The sequence below is a fragment of the Stegostoma tigrinum genome, chromosome 21 (assembly GCF_030684315.1).
Source record: "Stegostoma tigrinum isolate sSteTig4 chromosome 21, sSteTig4.hap1, whole genome shotgun sequence".
NCBI classification, from domain to species: domain Eukaryota; kingdom Metazoa; phylum Chordata; class Chondrichthyes; order Orectolobiformes; family Stegostomatidae; genus Stegostoma; species Stegostoma tigrinum.
The window spans coordinates 3,532,672-3,552,432 of record NC_081374.1 but is presented as its reverse complement, the minus strand read 5'-3'; the positions used below and the strand labels follow the sequence as shown (position 1 = coordinate 3,552,432).

General features: G+C 46.9%; 2 protein-coding genes across 10 annotated transcripts in view; one reads left to right on the top strand and one right to left on the bottom strand.

The window, feature by feature from the left end:
- magi3a (membrane associated guanylate kinase, WW and PDZ domain containing 3a) overlaps window positions 1-4,026 on the top strand; it is a 123,788-nt gene extending 119,762 nt beyond the window's left edge. For 7 of the 8 annotated variants that reach the window (XM_048553076.2, XM_048553078.2, XM_048553074.2 and 4 more), the window contains one exon: window positions 986-4,026. In XM_048553076.2, the coding sequence (XP_048409033.2) occupies window positions 986-2,169 (1,184 nt within the window). In that variant the 3' untranslated portion in view covers window positions 2,170-4,026. The remainder of the gene's footprint in view (window positions 1-985) is intronic. The other variant, XM_048553077.2, reaches the window with a different exon arrangement.
- A 671-nt stretch (window positions 4,027-4,697) lies between these two features.
- LOC125462753 (protein PHTF1-like) overlaps window positions 4,698-19,761 on the bottom strand; it is a 36,961-nt gene continuing 21,897 nt past the window's right edge. Inside the window, exons 11-18 of one of the 2 annotated variants that reach the window (XM_048553081.2) lie at window positions 16,849-16,977; window positions 15,195-15,467; window positions 14,157-14,288; window positions 7,833-7,919; window positions 6,689-6,844; window positions 5,907-6,002; window positions 5,509-5,634; window positions 4,698-5,341 (exon numbers count right to left, since the gene is read on the bottom strand). In XM_048553081.2, coding sequence (XP_048409038.2) covers window positions 5,324-5,341; window positions 5,509-5,634; window positions 5,907-6,002; window positions 6,689-6,844; window positions 7,833-7,919; window positions 14,157-14,288; window positions 15,195-15,467; window positions 16,849-16,977 — 1,017 coding nt within the window. In that variant the 3' untranslated portion in view covers window positions 4,698-5,323. The remainder of the gene's footprint in view (window positions 5,342-5,508; window positions 5,635-5,906; window positions 6,003-6,688; window positions 6,845-7,832; window positions 7,920-14,156; window positions 14,289-15,194; window positions 15,468-16,848; window positions 16,978-19,761) is intronic. The other variant, XM_059653305.1, reaches the window with a different exon arrangement.

Here is a 19,761-nt window from a genome sequence, read left to right as displayed (position 1 = left end):
TTCAACCCTCATTCTGCTTAAATGCTGACCATGCAGGCCCAAACTCCTCAATCTCTCAAAGGACAGCCAACTGGGAAATGTGCGCTGTGGAGCACTAGCTCGGACAGCTAGTTTCCTCTCTGAACGGCATTCATAAACCAGTTGGGCTTTAAGACATTCTGACATCCTTTTCTGATGTCAGCCCACGCGCTGTTTTGTACAAGCGAGATTCCATTTAATTTCCATCAACTTCCTACAGTGAGATTTAAATGCTTGATCTGAGGAATCTCAGGGCCCTACTCTGAACCAACAGTACCTCCCCAATAAAAACAGCAGGTGTGATCTGCTCGGTACATCATTTCATTTGCTCCCCATCTCTTTGTCATTTGCCCCACCCTGCCCCTTCACGGTCATTCTCCCCCTGCGTGTGCTCTCATTCGCACGCGCCTTCCCTCCCTCGTTCTTTCGCCCCTCCCCCCTCGCTCTTATCTCTCTCTCTTTCGCAACCCCTCCCTCCCCCTCCCCCCTCTCTCATTCAACACCCTCTCCATCTCATTCATCCCCTCCCTCTCTCTCGCTCTCTCATTCACCCCCCTTGCATTCTCTCTCTCTTGCTCTCTCATCCAACCCCCCGCCGTTCGCCCACCCGTCTGTCTCTCCCTGTCGTCTTCGTGCTCTCACCCTCACCCCCAACCCCCCTCCCCTCCGGGTTGCTGTCTGTCTCCCACCAGCTCCCACCCCCAACCTCTGTCAGTCCCTGTCTCCCAACACCCCCCCCCCCCCCCCCCCCCCCATATCTGTCTGTCCCTGCCCCTCACCCGCCCTCCCTGTCTCTGTGTCTTGGTGCATCATGCATGCTAGGAAGGATTTTGCGTTGTGTGCTGCGATTTGGGGCGGTATGGGATTATGCATCATGCAAAAGGGAACTGTGATGTACATAGTTGTTCTTCTTTGGTATTTGTTTTCTATCTAATGCAGAACAATAAATGCTTTGCTTATTTTCCAGACGATTGGGATACCCAGAGCGCCCCATATACCAGCCTCCAGGAACTAAACACAGCTGCTGAAAACCAGCCATTGCCATCTTATCCACATCCCACTCCCAACCCTCATCTCACTGACCCTGCAGAGACTTTTAAACATGAGAAGACGTGGAGACAACATGACTCGCTCACCAGTGCCCAGCGGGGGCCGGGATCACTGGCCGCTGACCAGCACTGGGTACCGGCTAGAACGGCAAACCTCACGGGTGGTCAGAATGCTGAGGAAGGAGACAAGTCGGAAATTGTGAAGGACGGGCCGACGAAACCAGATGGAGAGAGTGGGTGCAGTGCAAGGCGAGAGCAACTGGCCAGGAATGACGAGGTATTGGTCACTGGCATTGAAAGCAGGGCCCTGAGTCCTCACAGACATGCTGCCAGGCAAGCTGCTGGATACCGGGAGCGGTCAGCTAGCCCCAAGAAAGCTGAGAAGCAAAGGAGGCAGAAGCCAGAAGCATCAGGAAGCCCAAGGAGGGGAAAGTTTAAAGAACCGTCAGAAAGCAACAAGGGCAGCTCTTGGGAGGTCAATGCAAAGGGAAGGCCAGCAGGAGGTACGAGTAGGTCACAGAGTCCAAGAAAGGTGAGCAGGAAGGATAGAGAAGGAAGTAGAGAGGAATTGGATAGTGTGACTCTGGGAGAGCAAGCTGAGAGCAGAGATGATGGGTCCAGCCTGGTTACAGTGGCTCATTCTAAACGGGTGACTAACCAATCTGGGAGCCCAAATCACAGACACTGCAACAGGAGTTACGCTTGGTCACCCTCCCACACCGAGGAGCATTTAGCCAGTGCGCCTCTCCAGTGTGGTGAGGTGTCGGGAAAGACAGATGACAGGCATCAAAAAAAGAGGCAGATGTCACGTGTTGGGGTGCAGGAAACATTCCAACCTCCGGACCTTGCCCAAGGGACAGGCAAAACTGTGCGAGACAGCTCCCACTCTACAGCAACCGAACAACCCAGCGCCTTCAGCAGGACTGACAATCAGTCCAAGAGCCAGGAACAAAGGAAAGCAGAGCATGAAATGGAGAGACATGGTGAGGAAGACCCCTCCACACACCACTCCAGCCCTGCACCCAGAACTGTACCTGCTGTAAGAAAACCACAAATAACCCCTGGACCCTGGAAAAAACCAGATGCTCAGAGACCCATGTAACTGAAAGCAAACTTCGTTATATATGTTTAAATTATTTTTATAAACTTTTGATTTCTGTTAAGTGTAAGTTGCATCTTATTTAAAGTTAAGTGCAGTCAAGTTTTTTTGCATTGAAACATTTTAGTCAAAGTGAAGGATTTTTCTGGTTGCTCCCATTGTTTGGACAAACTTGTCTGCCTTATGATGGCAATACAGGCTGTGTGACACTTTATTTTTTTAATGAACAGATGTTGATTTTGTGCAGTTTACACTTTGTACAAGTGACCAGTTCCTCTCACTCTGGCACATTGCCTTTTTGATCACAGCAGTTGTTACGCAGTCCATATTCCCCGTCAGTCTCGCCAGCTTGAACATCCCAATCACAGCCAGTGACTTCTGTGATACGTGAGCTATGAGAATTTACTGTCACCAAATCTCTGCCTTTGAAATGACTTGTCTCTAACTGAGTGTGAGGCTATTGAGTAACGACTTATACACTGTTTCTGTTCCGGTTTGCGATCAACACAGGCTAATGAGCAAACAACCTTGGACACTACCCAGAGCAGCTTTTTTTTTTGTGTACTACTTGAGTCTTTAGCTTTAATGGTCCGCAAACACATGAGTATTTCAAAAGCTGTCTCACGTGCTTGTGTCTGCTCTAAACCAGCTCAGTGTCACACTGTGCATGCATTACTCTTCGATGTTTTCTAACACTGTACACACACAATCTCTTGCTGTTACTTTGGTGCAGTATTCTGACCACCAGAAATTTAGGATTCCTGTCTCTTCTGAGATCTGTATTGTTACCAGGTTCTTCAAGTCCATGTTATAAACTGCTATTAATTAGGTTCTGTAACTTTGTGTCGTGTTTCATTAGACTACCAGTGTAAAATATTTTGTTTTTCAGTGATTTTGATGCGGTTTATAAACGTCTTCAGTATTTGTGACATTTAGTTTTTAAACATTTTTTTTTCAAAATTTGCATCTCCGGTGCTGTTGCGTTGGAGTCTCACTCTGTTCCTGTTCTGTTTGTTTGACTAGTCATTTCTCTTCTCCACTCAGATCAGTATTGTGGGAAACACTCAAGCTTGAATTATTGTAAATAGTAGTGATGGAATACTTTGGAAATGAGCAGGGCAGGTGATAGCATAAGTGAATTGTTTCTTGTTTGTTATTTCCCTGTCTCTTTGGAGACTTTGTGAAACCGCTTTTGAACTTGCCCCGTTGCCCTGCTCTCATTCTGCAAGGTGCTCTTTCCAACCTCGAATTGTGTTGACATTTTTTTAACCTTCTACCAAGCCACTTTGACCTGCAGGAACGTGCATTGGCCAAATTTGTACCCCATTACCCTGTGTACTATAAATCCTTTTCCTGCTAAGAGTGTGTAGGAGGTGGAATGGAGAGCCTGCCCTGTGTGTGGTGCTGGTGGAGTCTTGTGACCATTTTACTGCTGTATGTCATATTCTGTTCATGCCAAGTGTTGAACATTGGAGTCCATGCAAAGGTGGTTTGAAATTCCTAGCAATTCATAAACAGCGGAGCTCCAGTTTTCACCCTACGCTGTTGATGTCTAATTTTATTTCCTTGGTGCGGTAGACTAACACAGTTCCCCCAGGTCCCCCTTACCCCCCCAAACATTAGTAGCATTCACAGCATCTTGTAGACTGTACTGTACTCATGGCGTGGATGCAGCCTTTGAGTAAAGCTGAACAAGCCTTGAGTGTGTTGGTTGTAAATTTTTATACTGTACAGTCTCTATAAATACTGTCATTAGGGCGAGATCTGTAAACCCTCATATTTTTTTAATGTATGACATGAGAAATGCAAATCCTTTGTCATGGTGTTGCACTGTAAAATAAACCTTAACTTTCAATCCCAGCATGTGTTTCAAAACTTGTGGTCAAGATGGTGAATCATTAGCTTTGCTGTTTGAGTTGGCTACACTATGTTCCAGCTCATACTCTAATGGGACCATTGTTACCTGTTTCTGTTAAAAGCCTGATGTCAATGCAAGTTGTTTGAAAACTAGGTGACTGGGTAATTGAATTCAGGGTGCTGCACCTTCAGTTACTTCCACAGTTGGGACAATTTAACATGGAAGTGAGGTCCAGCAGAGGTAATTGAGCTTCATGTTCTTGTCTTCCCGCGTCCTCTGTTGTACTGCCTCAGTCCTTGAGTACCAGCTGTGGCTCAGCTGTCGTCATTGACAGTCTCTTGCAGACAAGGACGACTCTCTTCCACACGCTGGGTGAGTCCACGGGTATGCTCAAAAGGCATGGGTTTGGGTCCCAATCCTGCTCAAAATCCAGGCTAGAGCCTGATATAGTTCAGAACAGAGAGTACTGCACTGAGTTTGGTTTTTATCACAGCAATTTCCCGAGCTGAGCTGCCTAATTTCTCCCTCTGCCTTGATCATTCTGGTGTCTTAAAGAAAATTGTTGTTGAACATTTTGGGTCACTCAGATGATAATGCTTTATGTAATGTGAAGAAAGGGCTTGAATTTACAATGAAAAGCCAAAATGAATGAAATGAGTGTAAGCTTTATTTGGAAATAAATTATACAGTTATACACAGCAGAAAAATAGATTGATTCAAAGAGTACACACTGACCAACTCCCTGATAAAATACATGATTTTAGCAGCAGCATGGGTATAATATTTTACAACGTCAGCCTTCAGTTCCAGCTTTTGAGGGAGTAATCAGACCTGTACCTGGGGGAAATGTTACAAGTTAAGGAAAGAGTTGTGCAATTAAAAACAGAAAATCAGGTGGTCAGGCACCAACAAAGAGGAGCAAGAAAAGCAGTTCAGGTTTCAGGTTGAGACAACCTTCTGTCAGAACCAAGGAAAAGATTGAAATACAATCGTTTTTAACCAACTGAGAGATGCTGTATCCACATTCATTTACTCAGATCTGCTGCATCTCTTTGTTACTGCCTGTTTGGAAAAGGCTTGCAGGAGTACCTGGACATGGCTGGTGAGGGCAGACGAAAAAAAAATACTAAATGGGTCCCTGGAGTTTACTTGACCATTTCTGCCCTCGTGTCTCCCTATCCATTGTTAAGGGCACAGGAACCGAAGTGGAAATTCCCCAAACCAGCCTCCCCAGCAAATTTGACACCGTCTCAGCAACCTGCTGACGACTCTTCCTGAGACTCCACTCAAAGCCCAAGATCACTTAATCTTCCAAAGCTGGGGAAAAGGAGAGAAACAGACTGTAAATCACCAGTGCCATAAGGATTAGCAGCAACTGAGTTGATGCCAAAAGGAATGGGGCAGGTGAGAGCACAAGGTAAGAGGCGGTCTACTCTGTGGGACTGATGGCTGTGTCAGCCTTTGTTTGGGGTGGGGTCACTCACCCTGAGGTTGAAGCCGAGCAGGTCACTGATCACTCCAGACACTGCAGACAAGATGACGACCCGTGTAATGTTGTACAGCAACGGGTTCATAGTCAGTCCGTACACCCGGAATGGGGAGTCCAGCTCCTGTAGAGGGGTATAGCACAGCACTGACTTGGTGATAACAATACTCCCAAGACTTTTCCTCTTCCCTCCCCACATGGAGGTGCTGACTCTCTGAGGAACAATTCCACAGCACCCTCAGACACCTCCTGTGACAGTCTGTTATTCTGGTGAGTCAGTTAATGCTGAGTTACTTTTCAGCTGTGTAAAGGTTAACAGCGGAATCAGTTCCTGTCCTTACTAAGTAGTTAGCACTGGTGCAGGAGAGAGTTAGAAAAATAGTGGGACTTTCTCACCTTCAATAATTTTGTGGCAAGTTTCAGCACGTTATTCACAATGGAGAGCTGTTCCTTCTTGTTGGGTTTCATTTCCATCTTTAAATACAAGTTGATCTATTGAAGGGAATAAAATGCACTGATAAAAATTTAGTGCAGTCTGCCAATACAGCTCTCTCCTCAAAGCAAAGCCAACTTTTTTCTGTTTCCCAACACTTTCTGTAAACCTGCCAAAATTATAAAACAATTCCTCTGTAAAAATGGTTGAGCTGGGTGAGACCAGAATTAAATAGTCCAAGACATGCAGGTACCTGTTACCAACAACCATTGGGGATCCCTTCCAGCCAACTCTTCATTAAGGGAATAAAAACTGAAGTTTCTGTGGATGCTGTAAATCAAACAAAAACAAAAATTGCTGGAAAAGCTCAGCAGGTCTGGCAGCATGTGGAGAGAAATTAGAGTTAATGTTTCAGGTTGATTGACACTCCCTCAGAAATATTGGTAGCCAGGAAAATGTCAGTTTATATTCAGAAGATTGGGTGAGGGGAGAGAGTAAATGATTGAGCCCACAGAGAGAGATGAACAGTTGAACAGATAAAAGAATCTTATTTGCTACTGCTACCACCAATCTTCTGAAAGTAATCCAACATTTTCCCTGCTACCGTCAGTTCTAAGCGTCACTCAACCTGAAACATTAACTGATTTTTTTTCCACGGATGCTGCCAGACGTGCTGAGCTCTTCCAACAATTCTTGTTTTTGCTCCCCATTAATAGGTTCTGCTAGATAAACATTTGGCACATACCTGTTCTGTGAGCAAGATCGAAACATTATTGTATTTCCTGCTGACCTCTGAGCCCAGTGTCACCAACCTTAACAGGAAAATTGCCAGGGCTGCTTCCCAGATCAGTAGCTCCCAGTTATAGAGTGAATCCAGAAAGCTCATGTGGCCGTGGAGGATCTTGGAATGAAAGAAAATAATTTTTGAGTTACGGAAATTGAGTCTAATAAACAAACCTCTTCCCCAAAAGGCATGAATGTGATGGAATATTCTCCACTTGCCTGGATGAATGCAGTTCCACCAGCACAAGCAGCTCAAAGCAGCCTGTTTGGCTTACGTATGATGCGGCAGTGTCAGTGTTGGACTGGGGTCAGCAAAGTCAGAAGGAGCAGTGCTCTGAAAGCTTGTGAATTCAAATAAACCTATTGGACTTATAACCTGGTGTTGTCTGACTTCTGAGAATGTAAATCTGAAACAAAAACAGAAATTGCTGGAATAGCTCAGCAGTTCTGGAAGCATCTATGGAGACAAAGCAGAGTTCACGTTTTTGGTCCAGTGATCCTTCCTCAACTGGCAAATGGGAAAGGTTAGCATTTATGCAGAACATGTCACTAGACTGGGAATGTTAACTCTGATTTCTCTCCACAGGTGGTACCAACCCTGCTGAGATTTTTCCAGCAATTTCTGCTCGATTTATGCTCCCTCCACCATCAGTGCTCAGTAGCAGCAGTGTGCGCCAACCACAGGGCTGTGCGGAAATTCAGTAAAGATCCTCAGCTAGAAGGATGACAGTAGCAGGGACTACCACCACCTACAAGTTGCCCTCCAAGCCACAAGGTTGGATCTTTCACTTCCACTCGCGAGAGTAGACAGGCCTTTACTTCAAATTGTTATCTCTAAAATGGCAACATCAATAATGTAGCAAAGCTTCGGCCCTGGCCCACTGCCAGCGTGGTGCTCCCTCGGCCCTGCACAATGTATCATTAGGGTAACATGGGTGTTGGCTAGAGACTGTGATGTGGGGATAGTGGGATTAACAAAGGGGATGGGGAGAGTGGTTACAAGAATGGAACAAAGCAATTCACAGACATCAGAAATAGTGTTCCCTGGAGCACAGGGAACAAAGTTTCCTCCTTTTCAATACATGGAAAGCCATTCTGAATCTTACCTGAGCACAGCAGATGAAAGCGATGGACAGGGTGAGTAAGAATGCTGATGAAACAATGACATCAACCGAGCGTTGTGGGCCCCGCCTCTGAGAATGAGGGAAAGGGGGAAATAGAGAAATAGATGGTGAGGAGTTGTTCTAATAGAGTGTGTCAGAATGAGCAGAACAGCAAGTGGTAGAAAGAGAACGAGGTGCGGAGCTGGATGAACGCAGCTGGCCAGGCAGTATCAGAGGAGCAGGAAAGCTGACGTTTTGAGTCTGGACCCTTCTGAAATGGGGGAGGGGAGGGGAGGAGGCTCTGAAATAAATGGGAGGGCCAGTGATAGAAGGTGGATTGTGGAGCATATAGGTGGGAGGGAAGACATGAGTCAAGGAGGTGGGATGGGGGCGTTGGGCTTCTCATCCCCTCCTCCTTGACATGTCCATCTTCCCTCCCACCCCACCTCTCCCTCCTCACTGTCCAAACCCCATCCCAAATCCCTCCATTCACCTTTACTGGCTTCATCCTCGCCTCTTTGACCTGTCCGTCTTCTAGTGTCACCTCCCCTCTCTATTTATTTCACCTTCTAGTGTCACCTCCCCTCTCTATTTATTTCACCTTCTAGTGTCACCTCCCCTCTCTATTTATTTCAGAATCCCCTTCCCATCCCCCATTTCTGAAAAAGGGTCCTGACCCAAAATGTCAGCTTTCCTGCTCCTCCGATGCTGCTTGGTCTGCTTTGTTCATCCAGCTCTACAACTTATCTCAGATTCTCCAGCATCAAAGTTCCTACCACTCTGAGATAGTAGGAAGAGTTGGGGGGAGAGAGAGGAGGGATGTTAATCAATTAATTGCTTTTTTATTTCAGTTTGAAAGCTTGATGCAAATTAAAGGTTTATGCGATTGGTCACCCAAGAATTTCTCAGGAGTAGGCTCTCTCTCTACAGACCAGATCTCTGACACCGCCCCCTTGATCATGACCCCACCCCTGAGCACCAAAACACCATCTCCCAGACCATCCACAACCTTATCACCTCAGGTGACCTTCCACCCACAGCCTCCAACCTCATCATTTCCCAACTCCGCACCGCCTGCTTCTATCTCCTTCCCAAAATCCACAAACCTGACCGCCCTGGTTGATGCATTGTCTCTGCCTGCTCCTGCCCCACCCAACTTATCTCAACTCCATTTTCTCCTCCCTGGTCCAGGAACTCCCTACCTACGTCCGTGACACCACCCATGCTCACCACCACCTCCAAAACCTCTGGTTCCCCGATCCCCAACACCACATCTTTACCATTGATGTACAATCCCTAGGCACTTGCATTGCCCATGCAGATGGCCTAAAGGCCCACTGCTTCTTCCTATCCCAGAGGCCTGACCAGTCACTCTCCACTGAACCCTCAGCTGAACTTGTCCTCACCCTCAACAACTTCTCTTTCAATTCCTCCCACTTCCTACAGACAAAGGGGGTGACCATGGGCACCCGTATGGGCCCAAGCTATGTCTGCCTCTTTGTGGATTACATGAAACAGTCCCTCTTCCGCACCTACACTGGCCCCAACCCCCACCTCTTCCTCCGTCATATCGACCACTGTATCGGCACCACCTCGTGCTCCCACAAGGAGCTCGAACAGTTCATTCTCTTCACCAACACCTTCCACCCCAACCTTAAGATCACCTGGACCGTCTCCAATACCTGTCCCTTCTTCCTGGACATCTGTTTCCATCTCTGGCAATCACCTGGAAATCAATATCCATTTCAAGCCCACTGACTCCCACAGTTACCTATAATACACCTCCTCCCACCCACCACCTTGACCCTAACCCTTTTCCCAATTCCTTCACCTCCGCCATATCTGCTCCCGAGATGAGGCGTTCCACTCCCGAACATCTCGGATATCCTTGTTTTTCAAGGACCACAACATCCCAACATCCCATCCACAGTGGTTGAAAACATCCTCAACTGCATCTCTCTCATTTCCAGTACCTCATCCCTCACACCCCGTCCCCGCGATAACAACAAAGACAGCATCCCCCTCATCCTCACATATCATCCCACCAACCTCCAGATTCAATGCATCATGCTCTGCCATGTGTAATCTGATAACACCACCAAAGACACTTTTCCCTCCCCACCCCTGTCTGCTTTCCAGAGGGACCGCGCTCTCCGGCACTCCCTTGTCCACTCCACAATCCCCTACAGCCCCACCACCCCTGCACTGTTCCCTGCAACCGCAGGAAGGGCTACACCTGCCCCTATACCCCCCCCCCCCCACCCCCATCCCAGGCCCTAAGAAGACCTTCCACATCAAACAGATGTTCACCTGCACATCATCTAATGTAATATACTGCATCTGCGGAGGTTCGCAGATCGCTTTGTAGAACACCCACGCTCAGTTCGTGACAAACAACTGCACCTCCGAGTCGCAAACCATTTCAACTTCCCCTCCCACTCCACGGATGATATGTCCAGCCTGGGCCTCCGGCAGTGCTACAATGATGCCATGCTGGAGGAACAGCAACTTGTATTTCGCATGGGAGCCCTGCAGCCCAATGGTATCAATGTGGACTTCAAAATCTCCCCAGCTGAGCTCGTCCCCACCTCCTTGACCTGTCCATCTTCTCTCCTACCAATCCGCTCTTCCCACCTCACTGACCAACCCCCCCACCCAAGTTCCTACTGACTAGCCTAATCCCTGTCTCTTTGACCTGTCCGTCTTCCCTCCCAACTCGCTCTCTTCCTTCCCCACCCCCCACTCACCTTTCCTGGCTCCATCCCCACCTCATTGATCTATCTGTTCCTTTATCCACCTTCCATCATTGCCTCCCCCGAAACATCAGCCTTCCAGCTCCTCTGATGCTGCTTGGCCTGCTGTGTTCATCCAGCTCCACACAGTTGTCTCTGACTCCAGCATCAGCAGTTCCCACTATCTCTAAGACACGTATACAGGTTCTTTTAACCACAAATGTTGTAACCTGGGGTTAGATAACTCCTGCTCAAACTCTAACCAGAGCCTGAGCGCGATGTGTTGTGACAGGATGACTTGCTTCTACAAGCAGCACCTTTTGATTGCTCTGCAACTTCCCAGATATACACCTGAGGGGGAACCATCTTTTTACTTTCACATCTCCATTCCTCACATCCCATCCCTTTTTCTGCACATCAGGAAGGATAGATGTCACTGGAGCTGAGAGAAGTGGGACACTTAGGTCATAAATAACTTGAAAAATTAATTCATCTGGACATAAAGCTCACATCATCTGCTCTCTCTCTCTGATCTATTATCCATTAACTGAGACAATTTCAATTAACCAGCTGTTATATGTGGCTCATTCAACGCTAAAGGTGGTAATGTTTTGACAATACTCTGTATTTATAATCACTAACCCAATGTGGAACATAAACGTGCCCATCAGAGAGAAGAGCTGGCTGATTATTGGGACTGAGTCCATCGATCAACTTCGTCCCAGTCAGCATGAGTCTACCCAGCCCTTTGTTTGGAACCTTTCACTGCTGTGACTTGTTCTGGGCCACTGGCCTCTAGAATGACCTTTGGAACCTTGAGATTTGTTTGATGGGAGCAGTCCTGAGTCTCATATCAATTCGAGACTGGCCCCCTCACTTTAATGTGTTTCAGGCTCTCGTGTTGCTGGCCGAAAGGCCCCAGGTAATTCTCCAGTCTCTTCCCTCAACCCTGACCGATGGCTCAGTGTACTTTCCCTGTGGGCATTTGCCTGGTCCTTGCCTCCTCCCCTTCTCAGTCACCCCAGTGTGGCAGCTCCTACCACCTCCCACTGGGGACAGGTAATAACGTTTGCTAGTGAATCTCTCAACCCAAAACCAAACTGAAAAGAGTAGTTAATTGCAGACGCTCGCGATGATACAAATCCACACAAACAGAATGATAAAAGCAGGCACAAGGAGATGAACAGCCCTCTTGCAGAATTATACACACAGGCCCATCAACCCTTCTTCCCTGTGCTTGCTTTTTAGTACAGATATTCAATTAATTTGACGCAGCTGCTCCTGCTCTACATCCCTATTAATAAATTCTCTTTGAAGATTTATCCAATTCACTTTTGAAAGTCATTGAATTGGCTTCCATTGCACTTTCAAACAGGCGAGTTCCAGATCACAATGACTCGCTTTGCCAAATAGGTCCCTCATGTCAGCTCTGCTTCTTATCCAATCACCTTCAATTGAGTATTCTGGATGCCCATCCTCCTGCCACAAAAGCTCCTGATTTAACAAACTTCATGGAAGATAATATCTAGTAGTGTTGTTACCAGATAGTTATAGAACATAGAACATTACAGCACAGTACAGGCCCTTTGGTCCTCGATGTTGTGCTGACCTGTCATACCAATCTGAAGCCCATCTAACCTACACTATTCCATGTACATCCATATGCTTGTCCAATGACGACTTAAATGTACCTAAAGTTGGCGAATCTACTACCGTTGCAGGCAAAGCGTTCCATTCCCTTACTACTCTCTGAGTAAAGAAACTACCTCTGACATCTGTCCTATATCTTTCACCCCTCAATTTAAAGCTATACCCCCTCATGCTCGCCATCACCATCCTAGGAAAAAAGGTCTCCCTATCCACCCTGTCTAACTCTCTGATTATCTTATGTCTCAATTAAGTCACCTCTCAACCTTGTCTCTAATGAAAACAGCCTCAAGTCCCTCAGCCTTTCCTCATAAGACATTCCCTCCATACCAGGCAACATCCTAGTAAATCTCCTCTGTACCCTTTCCAAAGCTTCCACATCCTTCTTATAATGCGGCCGCACCAGAGTTTTGTACAGCTGCAGCATAACCTCATGGTTCTGGAACTCGATCCCTCTATTAATAAAAGCTAAAACACTGTATGCCTTCTTAACTGCCCTGTCAACCTGGCTGGCAACTTTCAAGGATCTGTGTACATGGACACTGAGATCTCTCTGCTCATCTACACTGCTAAGAATCTTACCATTAGCCCTGTGCTTTGCCTTCCAGTTACTCCTACCAAAGTGCATCACCTCACTCTTGCCCGCATTAAACTCTATTTGCCACCTCTCAGCCCAGCTCTGCAGCTTATCTATGTCTCTCTGCAACCTACAGCATCCTTCGCCACTATCCACAACTCCACCAACCTTAGTGTCGTCTGCAAATTTACTAACCCATCCTTCTATGCCCTCATCCAGGTCATTTATAAAAATGACAAACAGCAGTGGACCCAACACCGACCCTTGCGGTACACCACTAGTAACTGGTCTCCAGGATGAACATTTCCCATCAACTACCACCCTCTGTCTTCTTTCAGCAAGCCAATTTCTGATCCAAACTGCTATATCTCCCACAATCCCATTCCTCCGCATTTTGTACAATAGCCTACTGTGGGGAACCTTATCGAATGCCTTGCTGAAATCCATATACACCACATCAACCGGTTTACTCTTATCTACCTGTTTGGTCACCTTCTCAAAGAACTCAATAAGGTTTGTGAGGCACGACCTTCCCTTCACAAAACCGTGCTGACTATCCCTAATCAAATTATTCTTTTCTTGATGATTATAAATCTTATCCCTTATAACCTTTTCCAACACTTTACCAACAACTGAAGTAAGGCTCACTGGTATATAATTACCAGGGTTGTCTCTACTCCCCTTCTTGAACAGGGGAACCACATTTGCTATCCTCCAGTCGTCTGGCACTATTCCTGTAGGCAATGACGAGTTAAAGATCAATGCCAAAGGCTCAGCAGTCTCCTCCCTGGCTTCCCAGAGGATCCTAGGATAAATCCCATCCGGCCCAGGGGATTTATCTATTTTCATACTCTGTAGGATTTCTAATACCTCTTCCTTGTGAACCTCAATCCCATCTAGTCTAGTAGCCTGTATCTCAGTATTCTCCTTGACAACATTGTTGTTTTCTAGAGTGAATACTGTCGAAAAATATTCATTTAGTGCTTCCCCTATCTCCTCTGACTCCACACACAACTTCCCACTACTATCCTTGATTGGCCCTAATCTTAGTCTCGTCATTCTTTTATTCCTTAAATACCTATAGAAAGCCTTAGTTAATCTAGAGGCCCAAAACCATCTGGAATTTAGAGTCTAACAATGGTTGTAAAAAACCCACCTAGTTCACTAGTGTCCTTTTAGGGAAGGAAACTGCCATCCTTACCTGGTCTGGCCTACATGTGACTCCAGGCCTACAACAATGTGGTCGACTCTTAACTGCCCTGTGGTCAATTAGGGACGGGCAACAAATGCTGGCCCAGCCAGAGATGCCCAGATCCCGTGAATGAATTTAAAATAAAGTGTGCAGTATGATTCTATGAGTTGCTCACTTACCTTGAGGTAGGAGCGCAGTGACAGCCACATCTTAATGTTCTGTACCTTCTTCAGCCTAAAATGAGGGATCTCGGACTTACGAGCCTTCCTTGCTGATGTCAAATGACTGAACAGCTTAGCAAACAGGAATCGCTGTGTACACATCAATGAGCAGATTAAGGGTTTTAACTCAGTAGGCACAGCCGTAAATGAACAAAAACGAACCAGCATCCCTTGACAATCAAAGGTGTTACCATCACTGAATTCCCCACGATCAGCATTCTGGGGGTTACCATTGACTATAAACTGAATTGGACTTGCCATATAAACACAGTGGCTACAAGAGCAGGCTGGATGCTAGGAATAGTGCAGGGAGTAACTCACCCCCTGACTCCCCAAAACCTGTTCACCATCTACAAGGCACAAGTCAGGAGTGCGATGGAATACTCCCCACTTGCCTGGATGGGAGCAGCCCCAACCACACTCAAGAAGCGAAACACCATCCAGGACAGAGCAGCCCACTTCATTAGTACCCTGTCCACAAGCATACACTCCCTTCACGACCATCACTCAGTAGCCACTGCTGTAATTCACAAAGAGTCTTTTGACAGCACCTTCCACGGCCCTGATCATTTCCATCTAGAAGGACAAGGGCAGCAGATACATAGGAACACCACCCCCTGCAAGTTCCTCTCCAAGCTACTCTCTATCCTGACTTGGAAAAATATCACTGTTCCTTCAGTGTCACTGGATCAAAATCCTGGAATTCCCTCCCTAAGGGCATTGTGGGTCAATCTACAGCACACGGACTGCAGCAGTAAAGACCATAAGAAACAGAAACAGGATTAGGCCATTCTGCCCCTCGAGCCTGCTTCACCATTCGATAGGATCATGGCTGATTTGACGTTCCTCACGTCCACTTTCCCCATAACAAGGTTCAAGAAGGAAGTTCACCACCCGTTCTCAAGGGGTGACTAGCGATGGATAATAAATGCTGGGTCTATCTAAATTCCCAAGACCAGAAATAAAAAGTTACACAGAGAGAGTGCTGTCGCTCACCTGTTTGTATGTTTTCTCTGCTACGCAGAGAATGAAGAAAACCATCCACGTGAGACAGAAGCGCTCGATAACATTAATGAGCACCAGGCTGACCAGCAGCCTGTCAGGGCTTGCACCACAGGCTACTGCCAGTAACTCAGAGACAGGGGATGAGACCAGCTGTTCAATGTCTTTGTGTTGAAAGAGGCGGAATGTGAAGGGCAGCAAGGTAAGCACTATCGTCACAAAATAGCCCAGGATGCAGTACCCATTCTCCTGCTCAAAGGTGCTGGCCTGAAAGGAAACCAGAAGAACAGCTGTTGGTTACAAACCAGCATAAGGCTGGAAAACTGCAGATAGAAAAGAGATGCAGTGGAATGCTGCACAGGAGATTTACCAAGATGGTGCCTGGGAAAGAGCAAATTAATCACAAAGATCAGCTCGGGTTGATTTTTAAGATCAGAGAAAACTGAGAGGCGACCTGATTGAAGTAGATTGGATTATGAGGGACGTAGACAGGGTGGATAGAAAGTAGCTGTTCTCTTTTGACAAAGGGTCAATAACATGGAGATATAAGTTTCAGATGACAGGAAAGAGTTTAAGAGGGGATTTGAGGATGACCTTTCTCACCAAGAGGCTGGTAGGGGTGCACTGCCTGGGAGGGGTGTTGAGGCTACAAACTTCACAACTTTTAAAAAGTACTCGGATGAACATAACATTCAAAGCAACAGACCATGTGCTTGAAAGTGGGATTAGTATAGACAGGTCAGCACAGGCACAATGGGCTGAAGGGCCTTTTCTGTGGTATACGACTATGATTCACACCATATCACCTCCCCCGGGTCACCATCCTTTATGGCCCACCACCCACGTCAAAAGTCCTTCTTAGAGCCATGAAGATAGGAGCAGAATTAAGACACTCGGCACATCAAGTCTGCTCCACCATTCAAGCCTACCCCTTTGTCAACACAACCTGTCCCTCCACCTACCTTTGTTGCTAAGTTTGTGGATGACACAATGTCCTCTGCTCCTTTGTCCAGGCTGTTAATTTATAACGAGAATAGTTGTGGTCCAAACACTAGTCACCAGCTGCATTTAACATTATATTCTAAATTCTGTTTGATTACCCAGATGTACCTATGTAAGGTTTATTTGTCTGGATAGCATGCAAAACAAAACTTTTCATTGTTATCTCAGTACATGTGACAATAACAAATCATACCAAATCCTGAAGAAGACCCCTTTATCCCCACTTCCTGCCTTCTGCCAGTCAGCCAATCCTCTATCCATGCCAGGGCTTTGCCCCTAACACCATGGGCTCATGGGTAACAACCCCAGCTTGTCCAGCCTGGTTACATCGCTGAAAAGCTCCATCCCAAGCAACATCCTGGTGAATCTCCTCCTCACCCTTCCTGCTGCTTATGAACTCTTTGCCTTTTCGTGTTCCCAGGAATCATATCTACCCTCTCCTCTGCCCCTGCCCTCTCTCTTCTGTTCTTTCCCGATCTCAACCATGGCCACCCCAACCCAACACCCCACCCCACCCACCACCATGAGTCTTCCTCCTCCCGCTGCGCTCTGTGTTCCAGCTTTGTTCCTAACAAATTATACCCTGAGCTAACTTCACTCTCTCCTCACAGTCCGCGCCAATGCCGTCTCTCATCTTAAAACACACCTTCTTCATAATCATTTCACTGATCTCCAGAACTGACATATCGAACTTTTTACAGTCATTCCCTTCCCAGACGATAGCACTGACCCGTTGGGAGGCCGTGCTACTGCTGTACAGCCACTGCAAGTGGTTCTGAAAATAAAACACAGCAATTTTAGTTATAACTATGTTTCCTTTTAGCCATTCACAGGATGAGCACATTGCTGGCTGCGCCAGTATTTATTGCAGAGCAGTTAAGAGTCGACCACATCACTGTGGGTCTGAAGTCACAGTTAGATCAGACCAGGTAAGGATGGCAGGTTCCCTCCCTAAAGGAAACAGATGTTTTCTCCCCCTGACAAATATCGCCATCGGTCACAGCAGGAATTGAACCCTGAATCCCCAGAACATTATCTGGGGCTTTGGGTTAACCGTCCAGCGATAATACCACTCGGCCATCACCTCGCCCCCACTGAAATTCTCACTGTCTATGTCATTGACAGAGAGCAGCCACCTCCTTCTGTAGATAGCGAGGGACATAGGGTCTGGCAGAGACTTCAGGGATAGAGAAGGGGGTGTAGGGGCTGGAGGGGGTTACAGAGATAGGGAGGGTTGTAGGGGTTGGAGGAGGTTACAGAAATAGGAAGGGGGTGTAGGGGCTGGAGGGGGTTACAGAGATAGGGAGGGGGTGTGGGGGCTGGAGAAGGTTACAGAAATAGGGAGGGGGTGTGGGGGCTGGAGAAGGTTACAGAAATAGGGAGGGGGTGTGGGGGCTGGAGGAGGTTACAGAAATAGGGAGGGGGTGTCGGGGCTGGAGGAGGTTACAGAAATAGGGAGGGGGTGTGGGGGCTGGAGGAGGTTACAGAAATAGGGAGGGGGTGTGGGGGCTGGAGGAGGTTACAGAAATAGGGAGGGGGTGTAGGGGCTGGAGAAGGTGACAGAGACAGGGATGGTGTACGGGTTGGAGGAAGTTCCAGGTAGGGAGGGGGTGTAGGAGCAGTGAGGTTTACATACTATAGGGATTTTGGTGGTGTCCAGTCTACATCAGTCATAAACCTATTGGATGCAGGGATTATTAAATCCTATAACAATGATGCAGTAACACAATCCAGGGAAATGGCAATGAATTAAATTTGTATAAACGCGAGATTCGGTTTTATCAAAGTGATATCCCTCCCCAGTGGGAGAACAGGACATTTCACAGGAGGATGCTCAGCCAAATCTGCAGCTTGGATCTGACCACAGCTTTATCATATGACTGTGCCAACCCAGTGAAGCAGAGTTAGACTTCGTCAAAGGTGAAATCAGGCTCAAACCATCCCCTGACACTACAGTTCCTGCTAAAAGGAAGTTAAAGAACAGTAAGTGCAGCTAAAACTGCAAGAGAATTAAGTGTGTTTGATGGAAGCTAACGCAGCAAACGGGAGACAACTGTGAAATTCAACGTTAATAACAAGTGGGATTGTGCCCAACAAGTTTGCCAGGCACTCTGAAGCACAAGACAAACAACTGAAGGCAGTTCTTACAAGTAGGCGCTGCATGTTTAACAGCAGTGTTTAAATTCCAGCTACTTTCCTGGTCGTGGAAACACAATATTTATGGTAAAGTCCATTAATGGTGTTGACTTTTTACTCTGTCTCACTATATCTAAAAATATATGTATATGTAAAACCACAGCTGATAGAAAAAAATACAGGGCTTGTGAAAGGAAGGAAAATCAGCCACTTCTGTACTCTGAGTTCTATCTTGAGCCAACTCCTGCTCAGTTAAGTCATAACTCATATGCTCCAGTAACATTTCAACTATTGCCAGCTCCCTGCTTCCACCTGCTCTCAGACGTTCCTGCCAGTTCCTATAAGATAGTAAGTAACATTCTGCGCGGCAAAGAACAGATGAGAATGGCTGCCTATCCCACATGTTGAAGAAGTTTAAGTAATGTGATCCAAGGGAGCTCAAGTAGAGACTATACCCATTTCTGATCCAATCCCGCAGGAAAGGGGGCATTGAAACTGGTGGGTGGGCAAATCAGGTTAGGTAGTGGCATCAGTTCCGAAGAATAGTCACCTGATCAAGAAGACTTAGGGACATGCAGGATGTGCGCTAGGCGAGATCAGCATTAGCAAGTTCAGCAATATTTGAGGCTACAGAGTCCATTCATCAGTTTAATAACAGCCGGAAAGAAGCTGTTCCTGAACCTGCTGGTGCGTGTGTTCAGGTTTCTGTACCTTCTGCCTGATGGAAGATCATTACCGGGGTGAAATGGGCCTTTGACGATGTTGGCTGTCTTTCTGCAGCAGCGAGCCATGTAAATAGAGCCCACGGACGGAAGGTTGGTTTCTGTGATGGTCTGGGCTGTGCCACCACCTTCTGTAGTTTCTCACGATCCTGGACAGAGCAGTTGCTGTACCAGGCCATTATGCACCAGGACAGTTTGCTTTCAATGGTGCACCTGTAGAAGTTGGTGAGGGATCTTATGGACACGGCAAATTTCCTGAGCCCCCTGAGGAAGAAGACGTGTTGTTCTACCTTCTCGACTGTCGCATTTACGTGGGAAATCCAGGACAGGTCATTGGTTATCGTCGCTCTGAGGGACTTGATGCTCTTTCCCCCCTCAGCCTCAGTTCCCATTGATATAGATGGGGATGTGTTCTCCTCCTTTCTCTCTGAAGTGGTGATCAGTTCTTTAGTTTTGAAGAGACAGACTGTTTTCATTGCACCACATCACCAAGCCCTCTATCTCCCTACGTCTTTGGAGGGTCAGTGTGGACATGATGGACTGAATGGCTTGCTTCCACTCAGTAGGGATGCTATGACTTGAAATAGTAACTCTGGTTCTCGCTCCACAGTTACTGCTGCATTTGTCCAACAATTTCTGATTTTGTTTCAGATTTCCAGGGTCTGCAGTTCTTTGTTTTATTTTCTACACAGGGGCACCGT